Source organism: Schistocerca gregaria, chromosome 7, assembly GCF_023897955.1.
Source record: "Schistocerca gregaria isolate iqSchGreg1 chromosome 7, iqSchGreg1.2, whole genome shotgun sequence".
NCBI lineage: Eukaryota > Metazoa > Arthropoda > Insecta > Orthoptera > Acrididae > Schistocerca > Schistocerca gregaria.
This window is the reverse complement of record NC_064926.1, coordinates 240,836,335-240,857,005: the sequence shown is the minus strand read 5'-3', so window position 1 is coordinate 240,857,005 and position 20,671 is coordinate 240,836,335. Positions and strand designations below refer to the sequence as shown.

At 43.7% G+C, this 20,671-nt stretch overlaps 1 protein-coding gene across 1 annotated transcript in view; it reads left to right on the top strand.

Annotated features, from left to right (window-relative positions):
- Positions 1 to 20,671, top strand: part of LOC126282188 (protein kibra) — a 209,365-nt gene that overhangs the window by 122,240 nt on the left and 66,454 nt on the right. The window contains exon 3 of the mRNA XM_049981718.1: positions 14,822 to 14,916. Within this exon, the coding sequence (XP_049837675.1) occupies positions 14,822 to 14,916 (95 nt within the window). The remainder of the gene's footprint in view (positions 1 to 14,821; positions 14,917 to 20,671) is intronic.

Here is a 20,671-nt window from a genome sequence, read left to right as displayed (position 1 = left end):
CGTAGATGTGAACTTATATTATCTGAAACATCTCTCTCTTCAACGAAATAGATCACTCTTTGCAGTTTTCACATAACTCTAGTTCCCTCCCAACTATTAAACTATTATGTTTGCTTGTTTTGGCCTTACGCTTTATGTAGCTCATGCTGCGCAACAATTTTCGCCGTGATTTGATCGAGGAGGGGGTAGTGGGAAGGGGTTGAACATATTTACCGAAAACAAATTAATTACTAATTCGAAAATGGATGCAGGTGGTGAATGTTGCGAAACCTACTTCAAAATTCGATTTCTTCTTTTATACTCCCTATTGCAGAACAAGCTATGTCGTTCGATGATTTGCGTCGAACCTGTAGGGGGAACGTAAACAGTTCGACGCTCTGTCGAGAAAGCACTGGCTGTATCATCTCACAGAACGCTCTTTCTGTGTGATGGAAGGCAGCCGTCCACAAGTTCTGCGGTCTGTCTCCGATGCGTTGCGAGGTTCTTCTTCTCGAGGTCTATTTTTACACCGCACATCCTGATGTCCAGCGAAAAAGACAAGAAGAAATAGTCCTAGAAGAGTCGCCGCTCATCTCTTCCGCACTGTCCGATTTTCTTGCTCAACATTTTGCCGATATCTACGTTGTCGTAGAAAGGTTAACTGCATCAGCTTATGTCCAACAAAATCACGTTGTTGAGTAGGCCAGGTCTTTCTAGAAATATTTAAGGCGCTATTTTCTCTATTTAAGAAATATATATGAGCCGAAAAAATTATATATATATGAGACGACAAAATTTCTGCTATACGGGAGTGGAAGATTCCCAAGTTCTCAAGTTTCGTAAAGGAGCACCGTCAAGATAAAGAATATAGCTCTTACAGTGTAAGTATTTTAAAATACGGAGATGTGTCTGCTCTATTACCCATCGACGTCCTTCAGCTGTAAAGGTCTGCATTTACGTACAGTCGATGTTTGAAGTTTAACGAATTTAAAAGATACCAGAAGCACCCTGTGACAAACTGTTATGACCATCACATTCACGGGAGTCATAAGTGATGTGTTATTTATCAAAAAACTAAACATTTGCTTGAAATAATGTAAGTGAACATATGAAATACTGACATAGACATATTTCTCAAAACATCAGTTGTGTTCGCATACGTTCTTTCACTACTTGACGTCTAAGTGCCAATGCAAGTGGTTAAAACACACGTGCCGAGGGGAACCTGTTAAGAGTGTACAACACTTTCGGTGTATCTGTACTGCAATAGTGCAATAATAAAAGCAACAGCGATCACATAAACCTGACCTTTGTCACGAAGTAGAGATCTTCTCCTGTTGGAGAATTAGCTCCTCGAAGTAGTCAGTCCTGGATAGTTAATGTTCACAGTGCGACCGCATGTTTTGATTTTAGCGCGGAACTAATCTCGTTTACTCCGTGTAGTTGCAGTCACGTTGTTCCCGCTCGTGCGAGAGGCGGTGACTGCGAACTCCACCCATCCTCGGGCCACCTGCTTTGATGGCTTGCTCGACCAAGGTCACTGGGAACCTGCAGCAGGTGAACTGCAAACTGTTGAGACCCTGGCGCCGGAACTCTTATTTCTTTCTGTTATTTGTCAAAGTAGCGTGATAATGTTTGCGGGTGATAACTAAAACAGGCGCATCAGAGCGTCCGAGTAAAATATCGCGACAACTGGTTGTGCTCTCCAACGTTGAATTACGTGGTACAGTATGATTCCTGTGGGCAAATTCACCGTGAAATTCTGGCACTATTAAGAACCAAATGCAAAGTAGCGTCCGACAGTGGTGAAATGGTGCCAACAATTTGACCAAAGCAACGCAGGCGCAGATGACGCTGATAGGGAAAGAAAGTCGTTTACATCGACCGCAAGTAACAATGTCCAGCCAATAGAGGCAAAACATCTCAGGTTGGGGAGATTTTCCGACGATTAGGACCTTCACACAGCCGTGACAGGGTGTGCCACTGTTGAAATATCGGCGGTTGTCGATGACGTCACCCGGCTGCATTCCCTAAGTTACTTCAACACCACTCAATATTACTTATGAGCGCTATCTAATAATAATATACCCTCAGATTTGTTTTTCATACAAAGATATCATGTTGCCTCATGAGTAGTTAATTTAAGTCCAGCTTTAAGGGTAAACCTTACGGTGGTCCTATCGCAATCCTGATGCAACAAAATTAAGGACTGTTTCATAAACCACAGCCGAAGACGATTATGATAGATTTGTGACACTGCAACAACTATCTGTTCGTCGCAAAAAAAAAAAAAAAAAAAAAAAAAAAAAAAAAATACTGAAGGCGCGCACAGATAGCCTCTGTTTTGAAAAATCTGCCGAGAAAAGTAAAACGAAGAGTAATAACACAATGTTTGTGGCGCAATTCGTTACTGCGTGCTCGCGATCGCGCTCAGAGTGCGAGCTCTCCAGATGATTCAACGTTCCGCTTGGCACGTTCACGCAATGATTCAGAGACAGGTGTTTGCTGTCTGGCTGAGCCATTTCTTCGTTGCGTCGGTATGTGGGAGGAAGCGGGTTATTTTTAGCTGGAAGAATACACAAATTTGAGAATGGACAAGCGCAGTGGGTAGATATCAAAGACAATAGTAATAGTTGCTTGTGTTTGACCATTGGTATCATACACGTAAGACAGTAGCGAGTAGGGGCAACTGAAGTTACAAGCTTTTTCCATACAGCGTAACTCTACATAGCTTGGGGTCCGTTAAGTAGTGATCAAAGGTTCCGAATAATATAGAAATATGCAAGTCTCTTCGCCTTTGTTCACCCCGAACCTACCGTCTGTACTTTGACAAACACTCTTGAATAGAATAACGACAAAGTATGTACTCTTGAGCCAGTGAGTTACTGTATGTATGCAAAGTAGGGATTGTTGTGTATTGTCAGCTTCGTCCTCTTCCCCTTGTCTTTGTTCGTTCTTGTTCTTCTTCTTCCTCCTCCTTTCTTCCTAGGCTGAAGTCAGATAACAGTATGCTTCAGTCAACCTTCAGGTTGTCGCTCCTCCATCTTTCCCTTGGACGGCCGGATGGTGATTTATTTGTTGCGATTATCACAATCTTCCGTTCATCCATATTGTCTATGTATTCGCTACGTTATTGCATTTTCTAATGTGCCCTCTCATTAATGGAGCCAGTTTGCATTATTTTCTAATACTTTCACTTCTCTCTCCTTCTCCCTCTCCCTCCCTCCCTCCCTCTCTCTCTCTCTCTCTCCCCCTCTCCCTCTCCCGCAGTCTCCTGCGCAATCCTCCGCAAAATTTTCATTTCCGTGGTTTCAAAAAGTCTTCTAATTTTTGATGTTTTTGGTTTTGTCTCAGCTGTGCACATTATAATTGGTCTCATCATTGTTTCGTATATTCTTGCCTTTACACCTTTCCTAGGTATTTGTTTTTTGCCAAATTATATCATTTAAATACACTGCTACTTTGTTTGCTTTTTCCGTTCTTTCGGTAACTCCTTTGCGACATTTCCACTGCTGGACAGTTCAATACCAAGGTATTTAAATGCCATTGCTTGTTAAATAATTTTCTAACTAACTTCGATTTGGAACTAATTGGTTTCGCAGGCATTATCATACATTTGGTTTCTCGAGCAGATATGTCCATATTTAGATTTTTGGCTGCCATTTCAAATATGTGTTGTTGTTGTGGTCTTCAGTCCTGAGACTGGTTTTCTGCAGCTCTCCATGCTACTCTATCCTGTGCAAGCTTCTTCATCTCTCAGTACCTACTGAAACCTACATCCTTCTGAATCTGCTTAGTGTATTCATCTCTTGGTCTCCCTCTACGATTTTTACCCTCAACGCTGCCCTCCAATACTAAATTGGTGATCCCTTGATGCCTCAGAATATGTGCTACCAACCGATCCCTTCTTCTGGTCAAGTTGTGCCACAAACTCCTCTTCTCCCCAATCCTATTCAATACTTCCTCATTAGTTATGTGATCTACCCATCTAATCTTCAGCATTCTTCTGTAGTACCACATTTCGAAAGCTTCTATTCTCTTCTTGTCCAAACTACACTCCTGTAAATTGAAATAAGAACACCGTGAATTCATTGTCCCAGGAAGGGGAAACTTTATTGACACATTCCTGGGGTCAGATACATCACATGATCACACTGACAGAACCACAGGCACATAGACACAGGCAACAGAGCATGCACAATGTCGGCACTAGTACAGTGTATATCCACCTTTCGCAGCAATGCAGGCTGCTATTCTCCCATGGAGACGATCGTAGAGATGCTGGATGTAGTCCTGTGGAACGGCTTGCCATGCCATTTCCACCTGGCGCCTCAGTTGGACCAGCGTTCGTGCTGGACGTGCAGACCGCGTGAGACGACGCTTCATCCAGTCCCAAACATGCTCAATGGGGGACAGATCCGGAGATCTTGCTGGCCAGGGTAGTTGACTTACACCTTCTAGAGCACGTTGGGTGGCACGGGATACATGCGGACGTGCATTGTCCTGTTGGAACAGCAAGTTCCCTTGCTGATCTAGAAATGGTAGGACGATGGGTTCGATGACAGTTTGGATGTACCGTGCACTATTCAGTGTCCCCTCGACGATCACTAGAGGTGTACGGCCAGTGTAGGAGATCGCTCCCCACACCATGATGCCGGGTGTTGGCCCTGTGTGCCTCGGTCGTATGCAGTCCTGATTGTGGCGCTCACCTGCACGGAGCCAAACACGCATACGACCATCATTGGCACCAAGGTAGAAGCGACTCTCATCGCTGAAGATGACGCGTCTCCAATCGTCCCTCCATTCACGCCTGTCGCGACACCACTGGAGGCGGGCTGCACGATGTTGGGGCGTGAGCGGAAGACGGCCTAACGGTGTGCGGGACCGTAGCCCAGCTTCATGGAGACGGTTGCGAATGGTCCTCGCCGATACCCCAGGAGCAACAGTGTCCCTAATTTGCTGGGAAATGGCGGTGCGGTCCCCTACGGCACTGCGTAGGATCCTACGGTCTTGGAGTGCATCCGTGCGTCGCTGCGGTCCGGTCCCAGGTCGACGGGCACGTGCACCTTCCGCCGACCACTGGCGACAACATCGATGTACTGTGGAGACCTCACGCCTCAGGTGTTGAGCAATTCGGCGGTACGTCCACCCGGCCTCCCGCATGCCCACTATACACCCTCGCTCAAAGTCCGTCAACTGCACATACGGTTCACGTCCACGCTGTCGCGGCATGTTACCAGTGTTAAAGACTGCGATGGAGCTCCGTATGCCACGGCAAACTGGCTGACACTGACGGCGGTGGTGCACAAATGCTGCGCAGCTAGCGCCATTCGACGGCCAACACCGCGGTTCCTGGTGTGTCCGCTGTGCCGTGCGTGTGATCATTGCTTGTACAGCCCTCTCGCAGTGTCCGGAGCAAGTATGGTGGGTTTGACACACCGGTGTCAATGTGTTCTTTTTTCCATTTCCAGGAGTGTATTTATCGTCCATGTTTCACATGGCTACACTCCATACAAATACTTTCAGAAATGACTTCCTCACACTTAAATCAATACTCGATGTTAACAAATTTCTCTTCTTCAGAAACGCTTTCCTTGCCATTGCCAGTCTACATTTTGTATCCTCTCTACTTCGACCATCATCAGTTATTTTGCTCCCCAAAAAGCAAAATTCCTTTACTACTTTAAGTGTCTCATTTCCTAATCTGATTCCCTCAGCATCACCCGACTTAATTCAGCTACATTCCAATATCCTTGTTTTGCTTTTGTTGATGTTCATCTTATATCCAACTTTTAAGACACTGTCCATTCCGTTCAACTGCTCTTCCAAGTCCTTTGCTGTCTCTGACAGAATTACAATGTCATCAGCAAACCTAAAAGTTTTTATTTCTTCTCCATCGACTTTAAATACCTACTTCGAAATTTTCTTTTGTTTCCTTTAGTGCTTGCTCAATATAAAGATTCAATAACATCGGGAATAGGCTACCCTGTCTCACTTCCTTCCCAACCACTGCCTCCCTTTCAAGCTCCTCAACTCTTATAACTGCCATCTGGTTTCTGTACAAATTGTAAATAGCCTTTCGCTCACTGTATTTCACTCCTGCCACCCTTAGCATTTCAAAGAGAGTATTCCAGTCAACATTGCCAAAAGCTTTCTCTAAGTCTACAAATGCTAGAAACGTAGGTTTGCCTTTTCTTAATCTTTCTTCTAAGATAAGTCGTAAGGTCAGTATTGCCTCACGTGTTCCAGTATTTCTACGGAATCGAAACTGATCTTCCCCGAGGTCGGCTTCTACTAGTTTTTCCTTTCATCTGTAAAGAATTCGTGTTAGTATTTTGCAGCTGTGGCTTATTAAACTGATTGTTCGGTAATTTTCACATCTGTCAACACCTGCTTTCTTTGGGATTGGAGTTATTATATTCTTCTTGATGTCTGAGGGTGTTTCGTCTGTTTCATACATCTGGCTCACCAGATGGTAGAGTTTTGTCAGAACTCGCTCTCCCAAGGCCGTCATTAGTTTCAATGGAATGTTGTCTAGTCTGGGGGCCTTGTTTTGACTCAATTCTTTCAGTGCTCTGTCAAATTCTTCACACAATATCATATCTCCCATTTCATCTTCATCTACATCCTCTTCCATTTCCATAATATTGTCCTCAGGTACATCGCCCTTGTATAGACCCTCTATATACTCCTTCCACCTTTCTGCTTTCCCTTCTTTGCTTAGAACTGGGTTTCCATCTGAGATCTAGATGTTCATGCAAGTGGTTCTCTTTTCTCCAAAGGTCTCTTTAATTTCCCTGTAGGCAGTATCTATCTAACACCTAGTGAGATAAGCCTCTACATCCTCACATTTGTCCTCTATCCATCCCTGCTTAGCCATTTTGCATTTCCTGTCGATCTCATTTTTGAGACGTTTGTATTCCTTTTTGCCTGCTTCATTTACTACATTTTTATATTTTCTCCTTTCATCAGTTAATTTCAATATTTCTTCTGATACCCAAGGATTTCTATTAGCCTTTGTCTTTTTACCTCCTTGATCTTCTGCTACCTTCACTACTTCATCCCTCAGAGCTAACCATTCTTCTTCTACTGTATTTCTTTCCCCCATTCCTGTCAATTGTTCCCTTATGCTCTCCCTGAAACTCTGTAAAACCTCTGGTTCTGTCAGTTTATCCAGGTCCCATCTCCTTAAATTCCCACCTTTTTGTAGTTTCTTCAGTTTTAATCTACAGTTCATAACCAACAGATTGTGGTCAGAGTCCACATCTGCCCCTGGAAATGTCTTACAATTTAAAACCTGATTCCTAAATCTCTGTCTTACCATTATATAATCTATCTGATACCTTTTAGTATCTCCAGGATTCTTCCATGTATACAACCTTCTTTTATGATTCTTGAACCAAGTATTAGCTATGATTAAGTTATGCTCTGTGCAAAATTCTACCACACGGCTTCCTCTTTCATTTCTACCCCCCAGTCCGTATTCACCTACTATGTTTCCTTCTCTCCCTTTTCCTACTGACGAATTCCAGTCACCCATGACTATTAAATTTTCGTCTCCCTTCACTACCTGAATAATTTCTTTTATCTCATCATACATTTCCTCAATTTCTTCATCATCTGCAGAGCTAGTTGGCATATAAACTTGTACTACTGTAGTAGGCGTGGGCTTCGTGTCTATCTTGGCCACAAGAATGCGTTCACTATGGTGTTTGTAGTAGCTTACCCGCACTCCTATTTTTTTTTATCCATTCTTAAACCTACTCCTGCATTACCCCCATTTGACTTTGTATTTATAACCCTGTATTGGCCTGACCAAAAGTCTTGTTCCTCCTGCCACCGAACTTCACTAATTCCCACTATATCTAACTTTAACCAATCCATTTCCCTTTTTAAATTTTCTAACATACCTGTCCGATTAAGGTATCTGACATTCCACTCTCCGATCCGTAGAACGCATGTCAAATATATGTAAACGATATCAAATATACGTAAACGTTTCTGTAGATTATCTTCACTCTATGGTAGCAGAACTGTATCGTCAGCATAACAAATGATTTTTATTTCTTCTGCCCTTATTCTACTACCACTACCAGACAATACCACCTTTATCCTCTCCTCTATTCGAGCAGCTGCAATAAAATATAACAATAATTGTATTCGGCGGCTGTTGAAGTTCGTATTTTGTAGCTATCATCTGCTGCTGGCACTCTGGACCGACGATGTTGATATGAGGAAGCCGCCGTTCGTGCCCTCGGTTCAGCAGCGCTGCCGTGAATCACTGTCACGCCAACACACGTGCACACTAGAATGGCGGAACTCGCACGTGTCACGACTGACGCAGGAATGTGCTGTGCCGCCAGTCGAGCGAAGAGGCCGGGTGGAGAGACGCGTTCTTTCTTTGTGTTGCCCTCTGAAGCAGCTGATGAGCGTCTCCAGTGCTGACATGGAGGAAGGTCATGTCTACAAGAGACAAGCACGAGAATTTCCGCAGTCGGTCACTGATATTCCAGCGGCGATGTTAATACGCTTATAATGAGGGTTGTAGTGGCTATAGCATTTCTTTTGTTCAAGACGCCCATACGACTCTCAAAAAATAAATGGTATTAGAAGGCATACACCACTTAAAGAAAATGCTACTGTCTATCGATAATGGTGAAGTAATCAGACACACGAGATGTAGTACAGATAATAGTGAAAACTGACAGGCGTTAAAACATATGCTAACAGAAGCAAAACCGTTTGGAAAACACGAACCCAGAAACGGGCTGTTTTTGCGAGGTAAGTACGGGTGTGTGGTTGTGACCCGACACTAATTTCTGTATGAAATACAGTTCTACGTAGTACAAACATGACTGAGTTTTCACGGTGCGATTAAGCTCCATCTAATTGGGGTCAAATCTTAACCATGGCCCATGTTTGTGCAATGTAGTCCATGCATGATGGGGTACCGCCACATTTTGCTACTGATGTAAGGTGACACCAAACGCGCCTATATGATCCAAAAAGGTTAAGTCGAGCAGTTGAAAGTGCTGCATAGAAACGAAAATGTGTATACGTTTCAGACGACTGATGTTGAAGCTTAAATTTTGAGGCGTTTTTATTGTATTGCTTTAGCTTCCGTAGCTCAGTGCAGCTGGCTGTTATCTGGAGGACCAGAGTTCGAGTCGCGCTACTGTCAAGGACTTTTCCTTAGTGGGAGAGGTGGTACAGGGTGCGCTCAGCGTCGTGATAGCAGTTGAAGAGTTACTTGATGGAGAAATGGTGGCTCCAAACGGATATGATACACGAATTGAGGTGATAATCATGAAGACAAAGGCGTTTTTCGTTGCGGCAGTACCTTCTCAAGGAATTTCAGTCACCAACTTTCTCCTCAGAGTGAGAAAATCGAAATATATATATATATATATATATATATATATATATATATATATATATATATATATATATATATATAAGCGTTCGTTTTCCCACGTGCTGTTCGACAGTGGAATGGTAGAGAAGTAACTTGGAAACTTGTTCATTGAATCGCCTGCTAGACACTTAATTGTGAATTGTAGAGTAATCATTTACTTGTAGATATAGATAACACATCCAGTGCGCCATGGGCGGAGAGTGACACGGCGATGGGTCGGTCCTCACTGGCCCATTACTTGCTGTTTCTCGATTTTTACTTTCCTGTGGTGTCCATTGTGTGGGCGATTCTCCCCACAATTCGAAGAGTTCTGTCATTCAGCATCAAATATAGTCGTATATTTAGAAACATCAGTCAACCAATGTTCAATTTACCCATGTTGGCTATCGTTTGAACAAAGAATAGGAGATCCACACGGGTTCGAATATATGCATAAGATTTTCCTGCGATTGTCTCACGAAGAAGAGGTTATGTCGAGTGGGACGGGTGCGCTCCTTTTGTTTAGGAAAGCTGCCATCGACCTCGTCAAAACGTCGCCCTCCGGAGAGAACGGTCAACGCGCTCGCCTGTTGCGGCCGCGCTGACAGACTGCCTTTGTGTTTGGGCGCGCCGTCCAGAACAAAAGACGAGACAGCGGACAGGCGATAGCACCGGAATGCCCGTCGTCCGGCTATTACGGTTATCACGGGCGCTCGATAAGGGGCATTCCTGCGCCGCTTTATTCGGCACGCGTCGCGTGCTATGCTGCTCGCCGGGCGCGCGTCCTTTCGACTCCCCGGTTGTGGCTGCGTTTGTAAAAATCGTGCCGTAATGTTGGCCTGTTGCTGAAAGAATAGACAGGGTGAACTTTCCGGGTTGTCCTTTAGTCTACTCCCGTGGAATGGTATCACTTGGCGGCGAATACCGCCGATCGCCCACTTACCGTTGTTGTAACCCAATATGTTCTACAGAGTGTCGACATCTTGCCTTGGCTGCTCGAACGCCAGATCTGCCTCCAGTCCAGCATATAGGGGACATCATCGGATGACAACTCCAGCAGCGTCATCCACAGCAGCATTAACTGTCCTTTTATTAACCGACCAGGTGCAACAGCCATGGATCTCCATCCCACATGCTTACATCCGACGCATGTAGAACAAATGCAAACACGTTTGCGTGCTTGCACTCAACATTCTAGCGGTTTCTTCGGTTATTAATATACTAGCATTTCACATCTGTAACGGCTTATCTGTTGCTTACATTAACCTGTAATATTTTCAATTGTTTATCACTTAAATATGTTACCTAGACAGATGCATTCCCGAAATTTCATTACGCTATATTATTTAATTTTTTGCTGCTGCGGTTTTTTTTCTGTCACAGTAGTTTTGTAGTCTTTTCATTCCGTTAGCTTGACCATTTCGTCGTATAAAACGTAGAATCTTTATCTTCTAGCAGACAACGCCTAAAATGTCTGAAGATCTCAAAGATGTTAGGAGCGCACGTCATTGGCTCCAACGGAAGTTCTGAATTCGTACTTCGCGCTGAAAATCGCAACTGAAGTGACGTCACTGGTCGTGGAATACTGCAGCGGCACCGTAGTTTCACGTGTGAATACCCACGCGCAATGACAATTCAGTTACTTTCTGCCAAGACACTAAAAGTTAAATTCAGTTGTAGGCCTACTTAGTGAAGCACTAACCTTCCCGCGCAACTGAACACAGCCGTTAGATTGCTCCCTAGTGGACGTATTTAGAAATACCAAATTTTAGGCATTGCCTCTCACCACAGACAACACAGTGGCCGACGGCCTTCACTTAACGACCGAGGGCAACAATGTTTGCGTAGAGTTGTCAGTGCTAACATGCAGCCAACACAGCATGAAACAACCGCAGTAATGAATGTGGGACGTACAATGAACGTATCCGCCAGTACAGTGCGGCGAAATGTGGTGTTAATGGGCTGTGGCAGCAGATGGCCGACGTGAGTGCTTTGCTAACAGCACGACGTCGCGAGCGGCGCCTGTCCTGAGCTCGTGACCATAACGGTTGTACCCTAACCGACTGGAAAACGCGTGGCCTGGTCAAATGAATCCCGATTTCAGTTGGTAAGAGTTGATGGCAGGGTTCGAGTGCGCAGACTTCACGAAGCCTTGGACTCAAGTTGTCAACTAGGCACTGTGCAAGCCGGTGTTGGCTCCACAGTGGTGTGGGCTGTGTTTACATGGAATGGATTGGGTCATCTGGTCCAGCTGAGCCGATCATTGTCTCTGTAAATGGCGAAGTTCAGCTACTTGGAGACCATTAGCATCCATTCATGAACTTCATATTCCCAAACAACGATGGAATTTCTATAGAAGTCAATGCGTCATGTCACCGGGCCACAGTTGCTCGCGATTGGTTTGAAGAACATACACAATCGAGAGGTCAGTTCGTGCACAAAATCCTGCACTGGCAACACTTTCGCAATTACAGACGGCTAAGGACACAATATGGCTCAATATTTCTGCAGGGGACCTCCGACGACTTGTTGAGTTCTCGACACGTAGAATTTCTGCACTACGCCGGGCTAAAGGAGGTCCGATACGATGTTAGTAGGTATCCCGTGGATTCTGTCGTCTCAGTACTACATCTGCATCGAAACTACACTCTGTCATCCATGCATTCAACAGCAAGGACTGATTATAACGCGTGATTTTCAAAAACAATGATATGCTCGTTTCCAGTATTTGATGAAACGCCCACATGAAACTTTTCCCAAGTAGTGATGGTGCATTAGCGTTGGAGAAGACTTAGCTTCATGTGAACCTCCAACAATTACTGCCACCCAGTCCAGCAGTAGCTGTACACATTCACGGGGTGCTGGGGAAACTCATCGCGAGGCCGGGAGCGGCTCGTGGCCCGACGGGCGAGAGAGGTGAGCGACACAGACGAGCCGCCACTCCAAGCCACGCCACACCGCCTGCTGGCTTTAAATTCCTCAAAAGTGCCGGCCGTAAAAATACCCGACGGCGGCGCGTCTGATGTAGCGTTAGAAGGGCCCACACTTGTCTGCGACAGCGCACCGAAAAAAGGGATGCCGGATGGTGGATGCTGGCCAGTGGGTCCGCATCTCTCACCATCCTCCTGCTGCGGGATGGTCGCAAAAATCTTCAAAGTCTCCGTCTTCTGTGATAGCCTACTAGAGGAAATCGACGCCATCGTGGCGTTACCCAGTGTGTTTTCTAACCGCATTATTTCGTAACTAACAGGTTCCTGCATTTGAAACCAGAGGTTGATAATCGATTGGAATACCGGCATGGATCACCAAAACAGATAAACTCGTACCAGCCAACTCTAGTATCTTAAGTCACTTCTATAAACTATTCTTCACGCACATTCTTGAATCCCTATTTCCGAGACCATGCCCTGAACGAACATGGCGAAGATCCTGTACTCATGGTTCATGTAAGCGAACATCCGCGTCACTATTTGCACTTGCAGGATTCAGCATGTTCACGCATAAAAACCGAATTTAACATTTGTCGCACAGTATCTGAGGATCTCTACCGCATTACAGCCACTCTATTAGGGAGGTTTGATTATCAGCAACGTCCCTATTATCAAAAATGCTGTTATCCAGCCTGAGAAATGTCCGTGCACAGCTCGGCGTTTTAAAAACGACTGAAGCCTGAAGTGTTGTTATAAGTGGCGATAAAAAAGTTTCTGTTCAGGCAACGTCGCCGACGATGCAGCAGTTTGAACAAACCCCTTTGGTAAAACACGGCACCATGTTGTGTGAAGTATTCAGTAATTTCCTACTGCACATTGTCGTCCGACAGGAATCGTCGACCCTTCAAGGCTTTTTTTTAAGGGACTGAAGGCGTGACAATCGCATGGGAAGATATCAAGACTGTTGGACGGGTGAACGAGTGCCTCTCACATTTGTTGGCTTTACTTCTGATAATGGTTGAGGCTGGCCTTCTACATTGACCGGCGGTTTGTGTCGAATAGTGACCAGCATGGAACGTGGCGGAGCGCACCGTTACACAACGATGTCTTTCGACACACGTGTTGCCGCATATACGTTTTCCCTAGGATGTCTACCAGTGTTTGCCAAGAAAAGAGTTAACAGCACGTTGGTCCTGTTTGGACGTCTTTGGTATTAACGTCACCATAGATCACCTTTCCGCATTTGCCACACCCACTTCGGAAAGACACGAATCCCATACTAATCTCTTGCCTACGTGTCGGTGCTTATATGCCCGCATCGGAGTTGCGCTACGGTGCATATACGCTACAACGCCCTCATAACGAAACTTTTTGATTGCCCTTTATACCACGATTATTTTCGTTCAGAATAAAAATCTATGGTTTTGAAGAGGATGGTAACGAAAACATCCTTGAGTGGTTAAATAAGCGGAGATTTGAGCAGCTAATTGACACGGATACAATGAGTAAAGTGCGTTCAGTAGAGCACAGCGAAAACTAGGCGAGTGAGGAAACCGTTATCATGCACACCGAGGTACTGGAGTGCGTTTTTAGTTAGTGGATTATGCGGGACAAAATTCATTTTACTATAACAATGTTTTAACTCTGCGGCAAATGAGAATCGACGTCGGGGAAAAAGTAATTGAAAAACTGAAACAGTACTAAAAGGACGATTATTTTCCAAAATCGAACTGAGGGAAAGTGACTCGAAATACAGTGCGTTTTGTTGTAATTTTGTAAATAAGTTAAAACTGAATAATACAGTATTGATGGTCCACAATAATATTTATTTTATATTTCACTTGAGCGGACTCTCGGCTTTCTACGCCAACTTCTGACAACATAAGACTAAACAGGTAGTCCAGACGACATGTTATGAAAAATAAAGCAAATGGCAGTTACCGGTAAAAAACATGTGTGTTTTGGATTATCCGAGTTTTTTTCGGCTATCTGTGTAGAAGGTGATCTGCAATAACGCGTATAATGGCACTATTTGTCATAATTTTTCTGCGAAAAGTAACTATCACACAGTTTTGATCGCTCGCAGTGTCGGGCATTGAGGTGTAGCGGTGATGTGCGTGCCTAGATGGTGAAAGATCGCGGGATCGAATCTCCCCCGGGGCTCGGATTTTTAACTCTACTTTTTAACTTAGCATTCACCTCTCAGTGATGTGGAGACATGTCAGAAACGACGCGTGGTTCAGATTCCACGTTAAACTGTAGGTCACTTTTCCCTGGGGAGAAAAGTGATGCGAAATTATTATATGTTATTATTTAGTGTACACACCTCTCACTACAAGTTTGTCAATTCTTTCCATAGGATACAGAATACATCGATTGTGTACTAGGTAACATCGTATCACAGTGGACCTCAAGAGATACTTTATCGAAGAGGCAATTCGCTGATTCAATTGCACCGCTATCTGCTTGTTTCTGTTCCTGAGCACTTGCCCGCTATAATGTGTATCCGTGGTTACAGAATGCACGCAGCTGGAGGACCCCCGCCTCGAGTGGCGAGCTATCCAGGAGGCGATGCTGCGGGACTACTTGCAGACGGCGCAAGACGTCCTCGAGGTGAGTACCGACTATTTCAACCCTCCGTTCCGCTTCGCGCGATCAGTAGAACGTACGTGTGCTTACTAAGCTGCAGATACCCAATATATATTTAAAAAAGACCTATGTGGATCGTTAAATGAATTTCCTTATTTATTGCGCCGTTTTGGCTACTGCCATAATCAGATATCTGCAATTCAGATTAAAGGAAAATAAAGAGTGGGGTGCGTATATCATACAACATCGTGCCACAACAAATTAAAAAGTTAAAAAATATTCTTAGAAATTTCAGTCACCAAAACGTTGAAATTTTGGAAACGACGCTCAGTGCCAATATTTAAACGTATATATAATCAGAGTATCAGCTAACAACTGATTCAAAAATTACCAGCGGGAAAATGTCCCTAGGTGAACACAAAAAATGCGAAACTGTTTCTGATTATTTAAAAGTCTCTGAGTGAAGACTAGGAAACGACTGCCTCATTCTACCTTCCTCAGCTCCTTTAAAAATTTTCCAAATATTTTGGCATGCGAACATATTCGTGCCTTTTTTAACGTGCAGCTAACCTCAAACTCCCACAAGCTCCCCAAACTGTAATTCATTCACACACCCTAGTCTATCGCTCTAAGTCGCTCATACCCATACACTCCTATTTGACTTTCCTCACTACTCATTTAGCCGAATTCGTTGCCATTAAGTCTCTGTGTCTGCAATTGTCACAGCTACAGTCCCCTTAGTTCTGTCATACTATTATAGTCTCCTGTTACTGTGTTACTGTCACCGCCCCCCCCCCCCCCCCTTGCTCTCTCTTACTGTTGATACCTTATTCCTTCCTTCCTACTGCTGCTACTGTCTTTTCTCACAGTTATTGTCTCTCTCTTTGTCGTTGTCATTGTCATTTACTCTGTCTTTCATTATCACTAGCTCTCGCCCATTTCCACTTTCGCTTTCTCTTTATTGCTCCCCCCCCCCCCCCCTTTACTCTTTTCCTAGCACTGTTCTATTACTGTCAACTATGTTTCACTTTTTATTCCCTCTCTTTCTCTCGCACTGCCATTATCTCCTCTGCATTTCTGTAATGTCTCGCTAATGCAGAGTTGCACGACCATTGCACTCCTTTCGTTTTAACTCCATACGCACAGTAATTGTGCTACCTGGACTGTTAGTAGCACTTTGGAGCTCATACGAGTGACTCCTCTCGCTGATTTCGTGGGATTTTTTACAACCGCACTCCGTAGCGCTCGGCATTCCCTGTGTGTCAGTACGTGTGATCTGCCAGGCGTTGTTTATTTACGGTTGTTCCTTCGTGTTTCTGTGTTTCACTGCCACAGCAACATCAGTCGACAAGGGCAGCTTTAGAAGGGTTGACATGCCGCTGATGATACTCTGGTGATGTCCAATGACTAGCCCACATTCGAAATCGAGCTCTCCTGACCGACCCATTTTGCTATATCTCTATTGACAATGCAATACTCCCCCCACCCCCTTCCTTTTATACTGGCGAGTACACCTCTCATGTCATCTAGTGGTAAGTTCCACATACCGTAGGGCTGTCCGGGTATATTAGATCAGATAGTGGATTAGAGCAATTGGTACGGTCGCATAGGGGTGATCCCGGTGCGCTGGTCGTAAGCGAGAATGCAGCGAGATGCGCCCGCAGCGGAAGCCCCGAGTTAGCTGGAGCAAGACGAGCAGCAGACGCGAGTCGCCGCCGCCTGCATCACCGCCCGCCCGGCAGACAGATGGGCGCAGGAAGCAGCAGCGGCGAGGCGACCCAGAAAGGGGAGCAGGGGGGGAAAGCGCTTTCCCACGGCCACGCGCCCCGCGCTGCGCCCGCTTCCGGCCGTAAATCCGACTGCAATCAGGCGAGCGGCAGAGCTCCGCTGTCCGCGCCGCCTCCACATCCCGCTCCTGCCTGCTCTCCCGCGGTGCGGCCGAGAGCTCGCCTCGTACTTCGACCGCTGACTCTGCCTACCTCGTCACAGTATCAAATACTACTATGACAGGGGATGTCGATCGTACACGAAACAATGACAAGAGTGGAAAAACTGATAGAGGCCGACATTGGGCAAAATCAGTTTGGGATCGGGAGAAATGTAGGAGGAGCGCGCGAGGCAATCTCGACCCTACTACTTATCTTAAAACATAGACTGAAGAAAGGCAAACCTATAGGTATTTTGTGGAAACTGACATTGTGAGACCGTGACTGTGTACAAAATACTGGTTGATTCTTATAAAGGAGAAAACAGCAGCTAGCCACTTGTAATAATGCTATTTATTCACATACACCGACAGGTTCATCATCAGGCGTCTTTCCTCTTTAAGATACATATTTCTTGTTGTTTACATTAGTTTTCACTTTCTATTCCCCCTTGTGGTGAAAATTTCTAAGGGTTGTGATGCCATACAACGAAGACATTAGAACGTAATTGTACCTAATAACGATTGAAAACAATGTAAATAAATCATTAGAAACTGTTTTAGGTTTACGTTACTTGCGTGGAAAATCCCGCGTCATTACATGGCGATGCAGATTGCTTGTGTTCATGCAGTAGCAAAGACCGTATGAATCATTATTTATATGAATGCACATTGTGTAAAGCACCACTCACACACACCAAAATTTTCGTAACATGGGAATATGCTTAGAAAGATGGCGATATCACAACTTTAACAGTGCTACAGAATTTCTCTCTCAGAAATATTTCAATAGGTACATTGATGTGACACTAGAAATTAACCGAGTATAAAAGTTTCATTTCATGCAATTTGTTTTCAGTGAGGTCACTTATTATAATTAAGATAAAGAAAGAATCTAGTTTGTAAAAAATGTTATTGAAATGGCATTGCGTAAATATTACGGTGTACACTGGAAAGAAAGTAAACTATGAGAGACAGTAGTACATAAATAAGTATTACGACAGCGGACATTATATTAAAATGCCATTGCTAGTTGAAGGTTTAAATCAGTTAGACTGTTCTAATAATGCACGACTAAGCAATCTGTTATATTTATGTACTGTTTCATGTTGAGGTAGTGTCTGCGTGTTGTTTCTGTCGAAGGAATAAGTGCTTAATACATGTTTCAAAAAGGAAAACAGGTGAATGAAATTTGAAAAGACGTTGCATTGGCTAATTCAGTCTGTTCATTGAGGGCTCTTTTGTGATTTACTTTTGTATACATATATTTCAATCTCTTCAAGCGGATTTATGAATCTACTGCATAAACACGAGCAGCGAGCATTGCAATGTAATTGCGCGGAATTTTAGGCGTATGTAATGTAAAGCTAAAACAGTTTCGCTTTAATGATTTATTTACATTGTTTTAAATTGTTATTAGGTACATTTACAGTCAAACAGAATGTTTCTCACATCATGTTTTGGTGGTAGGGCACCCCAAGGAATTTTCACCGTAAAGAGGAATAAAAAGTGAAAACTGACGTAAACAGCAATAAATGTGTTGAACCTGTCGGTCCGAAACCGGTAACGGCACTATTTATGTGAATAATTAAGGTTATTAAAAGTGGCTGGTCGCTGTTCTCTTCTCTGCAAAAATCAACCAGTACTTTTACAGCGTTTACTACCTTTGGCAGTGTTGACTAGACTACACTCTTTAACATTCTGAAGGTAGCAAATATAAAATAAAGAGAGTGAAAGTAATTCCGAACTTGTGCAGAAACCACATAGCAGTTATAAGGGTCAAAGGATAGGAAAGAGCTGCACTAGTTCCAGAATGGTATGCTTTAGGATTTGAAGCCTATGCCCTGTGTTATTAAATTTGTTCATTGAGAAAGCAGTGAGGGAAACCAAGGAGACATTTGGAAACAGAATTAAAGTTCAAGGAGAAGTAATAAAAGAACTGGTGTTTGCTGATGACATTGTGGATATATCAGAAACAGTGCGGACTTGGAAGAGCAGTTGAACGGAATGGATAATTTGTCAGTAGCGTCTTTGTAGTCTTGGTGGAGCGTAAAAGTTAAGGTAAGAAGAGAATAGAAGCTTTTGAAATGTAGTGATGCAGAACAATACTGAAGATAACAATCTATAGAGAGAGACCAAGGATTGAATATGGGAAGCAAGTGCAAATGGATGTAGCTTCTTGTATTTATTTAAACTAGCATGGAGAGTCGCATCAAACTAGTCTTCGTACTGCAGACCACAACAACACTGTTAGGTAGTCCTCTTTTAATTTATCCACATAATGATGGCGATACTGTATCGTAACAACTATTTGAATTTTACGATTCTATGTGGAGATTACCCATGTACGCGACCTTGTCTGCCTGTCATTAGAAGAGACCCGACGAAGCGTACTAATTATAGTGTGATTTAAATTAGTTGGCATCTTTCGTTTTAGGTCAAAAGTGACGAAGTTGTCATTGTACTGTTTGCAAGCAGCCGCCACATTGCTCCTTGCTCCGGAGCGATAGAATCTCTCTTCTAAGTCTCTCTTCCCTACAAAAATCTTATGAAAAACCTGGACTTCATGTACGGCATGGATCTCTAGGCTGTTTCTTAAGCCTTGAATTATTTTATTATTATTTTTGATGTGGGTGACGATTTCCCATCAGAGAAATAGGGTCAATTTTATCGCATCATACCTCTAAAACTGTTGAATACCGTTTTTTCGTTGCTTGCCAAAATAGCTCACCCGGGAATGTGTCTTTCCAAAGTTTTGTGTAGCATTCAGTTACCTCTGTATAAGCATGGAAAGATAGCGCTTTTTTTCCTTTCAAATTTTATCAACATTTTTCTCGAAACAAGTATGAAGTGTAAAGGCTGTGTCACATACAAAAATCACGTAATAATTCTGAGATTGACATATGGTACAGACTTCGGTATTATCTCTAAGCATTTCAGAAATCTCACTTTTAATTTTTTATTTTTTTCAAATTTTGCGAATACGAGGCTGATATTCTCATAGTTGGATTTGGGAACATCCTAAATCCTACACTCAGGTCGTCAGCACATCGGCTCTCGTTGTTAATACGCTGAGTCGATTCGACCCGGGCCCGAATCCCAGAAGCAGGTATTAACGCGAAAAAGAAAGCTACAGCACATACAAAAAATAGAACATGTAGGAACAAATCACAACAATTACGTTACGAGCGGCAATTGTCCGCAACTAACTGGTGACCCTCGGCTGAGGAAGCAGAGCGATATGACAACTATGCTGAGGACAGAAGGTGTTACTGTATACAACTAGCTATCCGTCACTTCATTATTCTGCCCCCCAGGTATACGCTTGTAACGTTGCACACCATCCGGTCACGTCAATATTCTGTCTTTGCTACTAAGTTAGGTAGTTGGTGAAACTGCAAGACCAAATGCTATGCATTTCAATTACAAACTAATCATTACCCCATCCGGAAGTAATCTTTGAATATTTACAAACAACTAAATTCTGAAGATAAGGCTATATCACGAACGGTTGCACTTCTCGCATGTAAATGCAGATGCGTCGGAATACAGAGTTGTAGGCTTATTACTCGCGTTTCCGTAAATTGAACTGGTAAATTTTATGCTGGAGCAACAGTTTAGTTTCCTTCGTCATGATTTTTCTTTTATCAGGGTCTTTATCAGTTCTAGTTACGCAAGGATAGTGAGAGAGTAAGTAAAATGGCAGACACGCAAGTACGTCCAGCAGCGCCACTATGCTAGATCTGCAATCGCTGATATTGTGAAGTCACTATCTGGCGCATGATAATATATAAGACTCCAGATATTTCAAAAATATTACTGTTATCTGAAGATAAAATCATCAACTAAAAATCG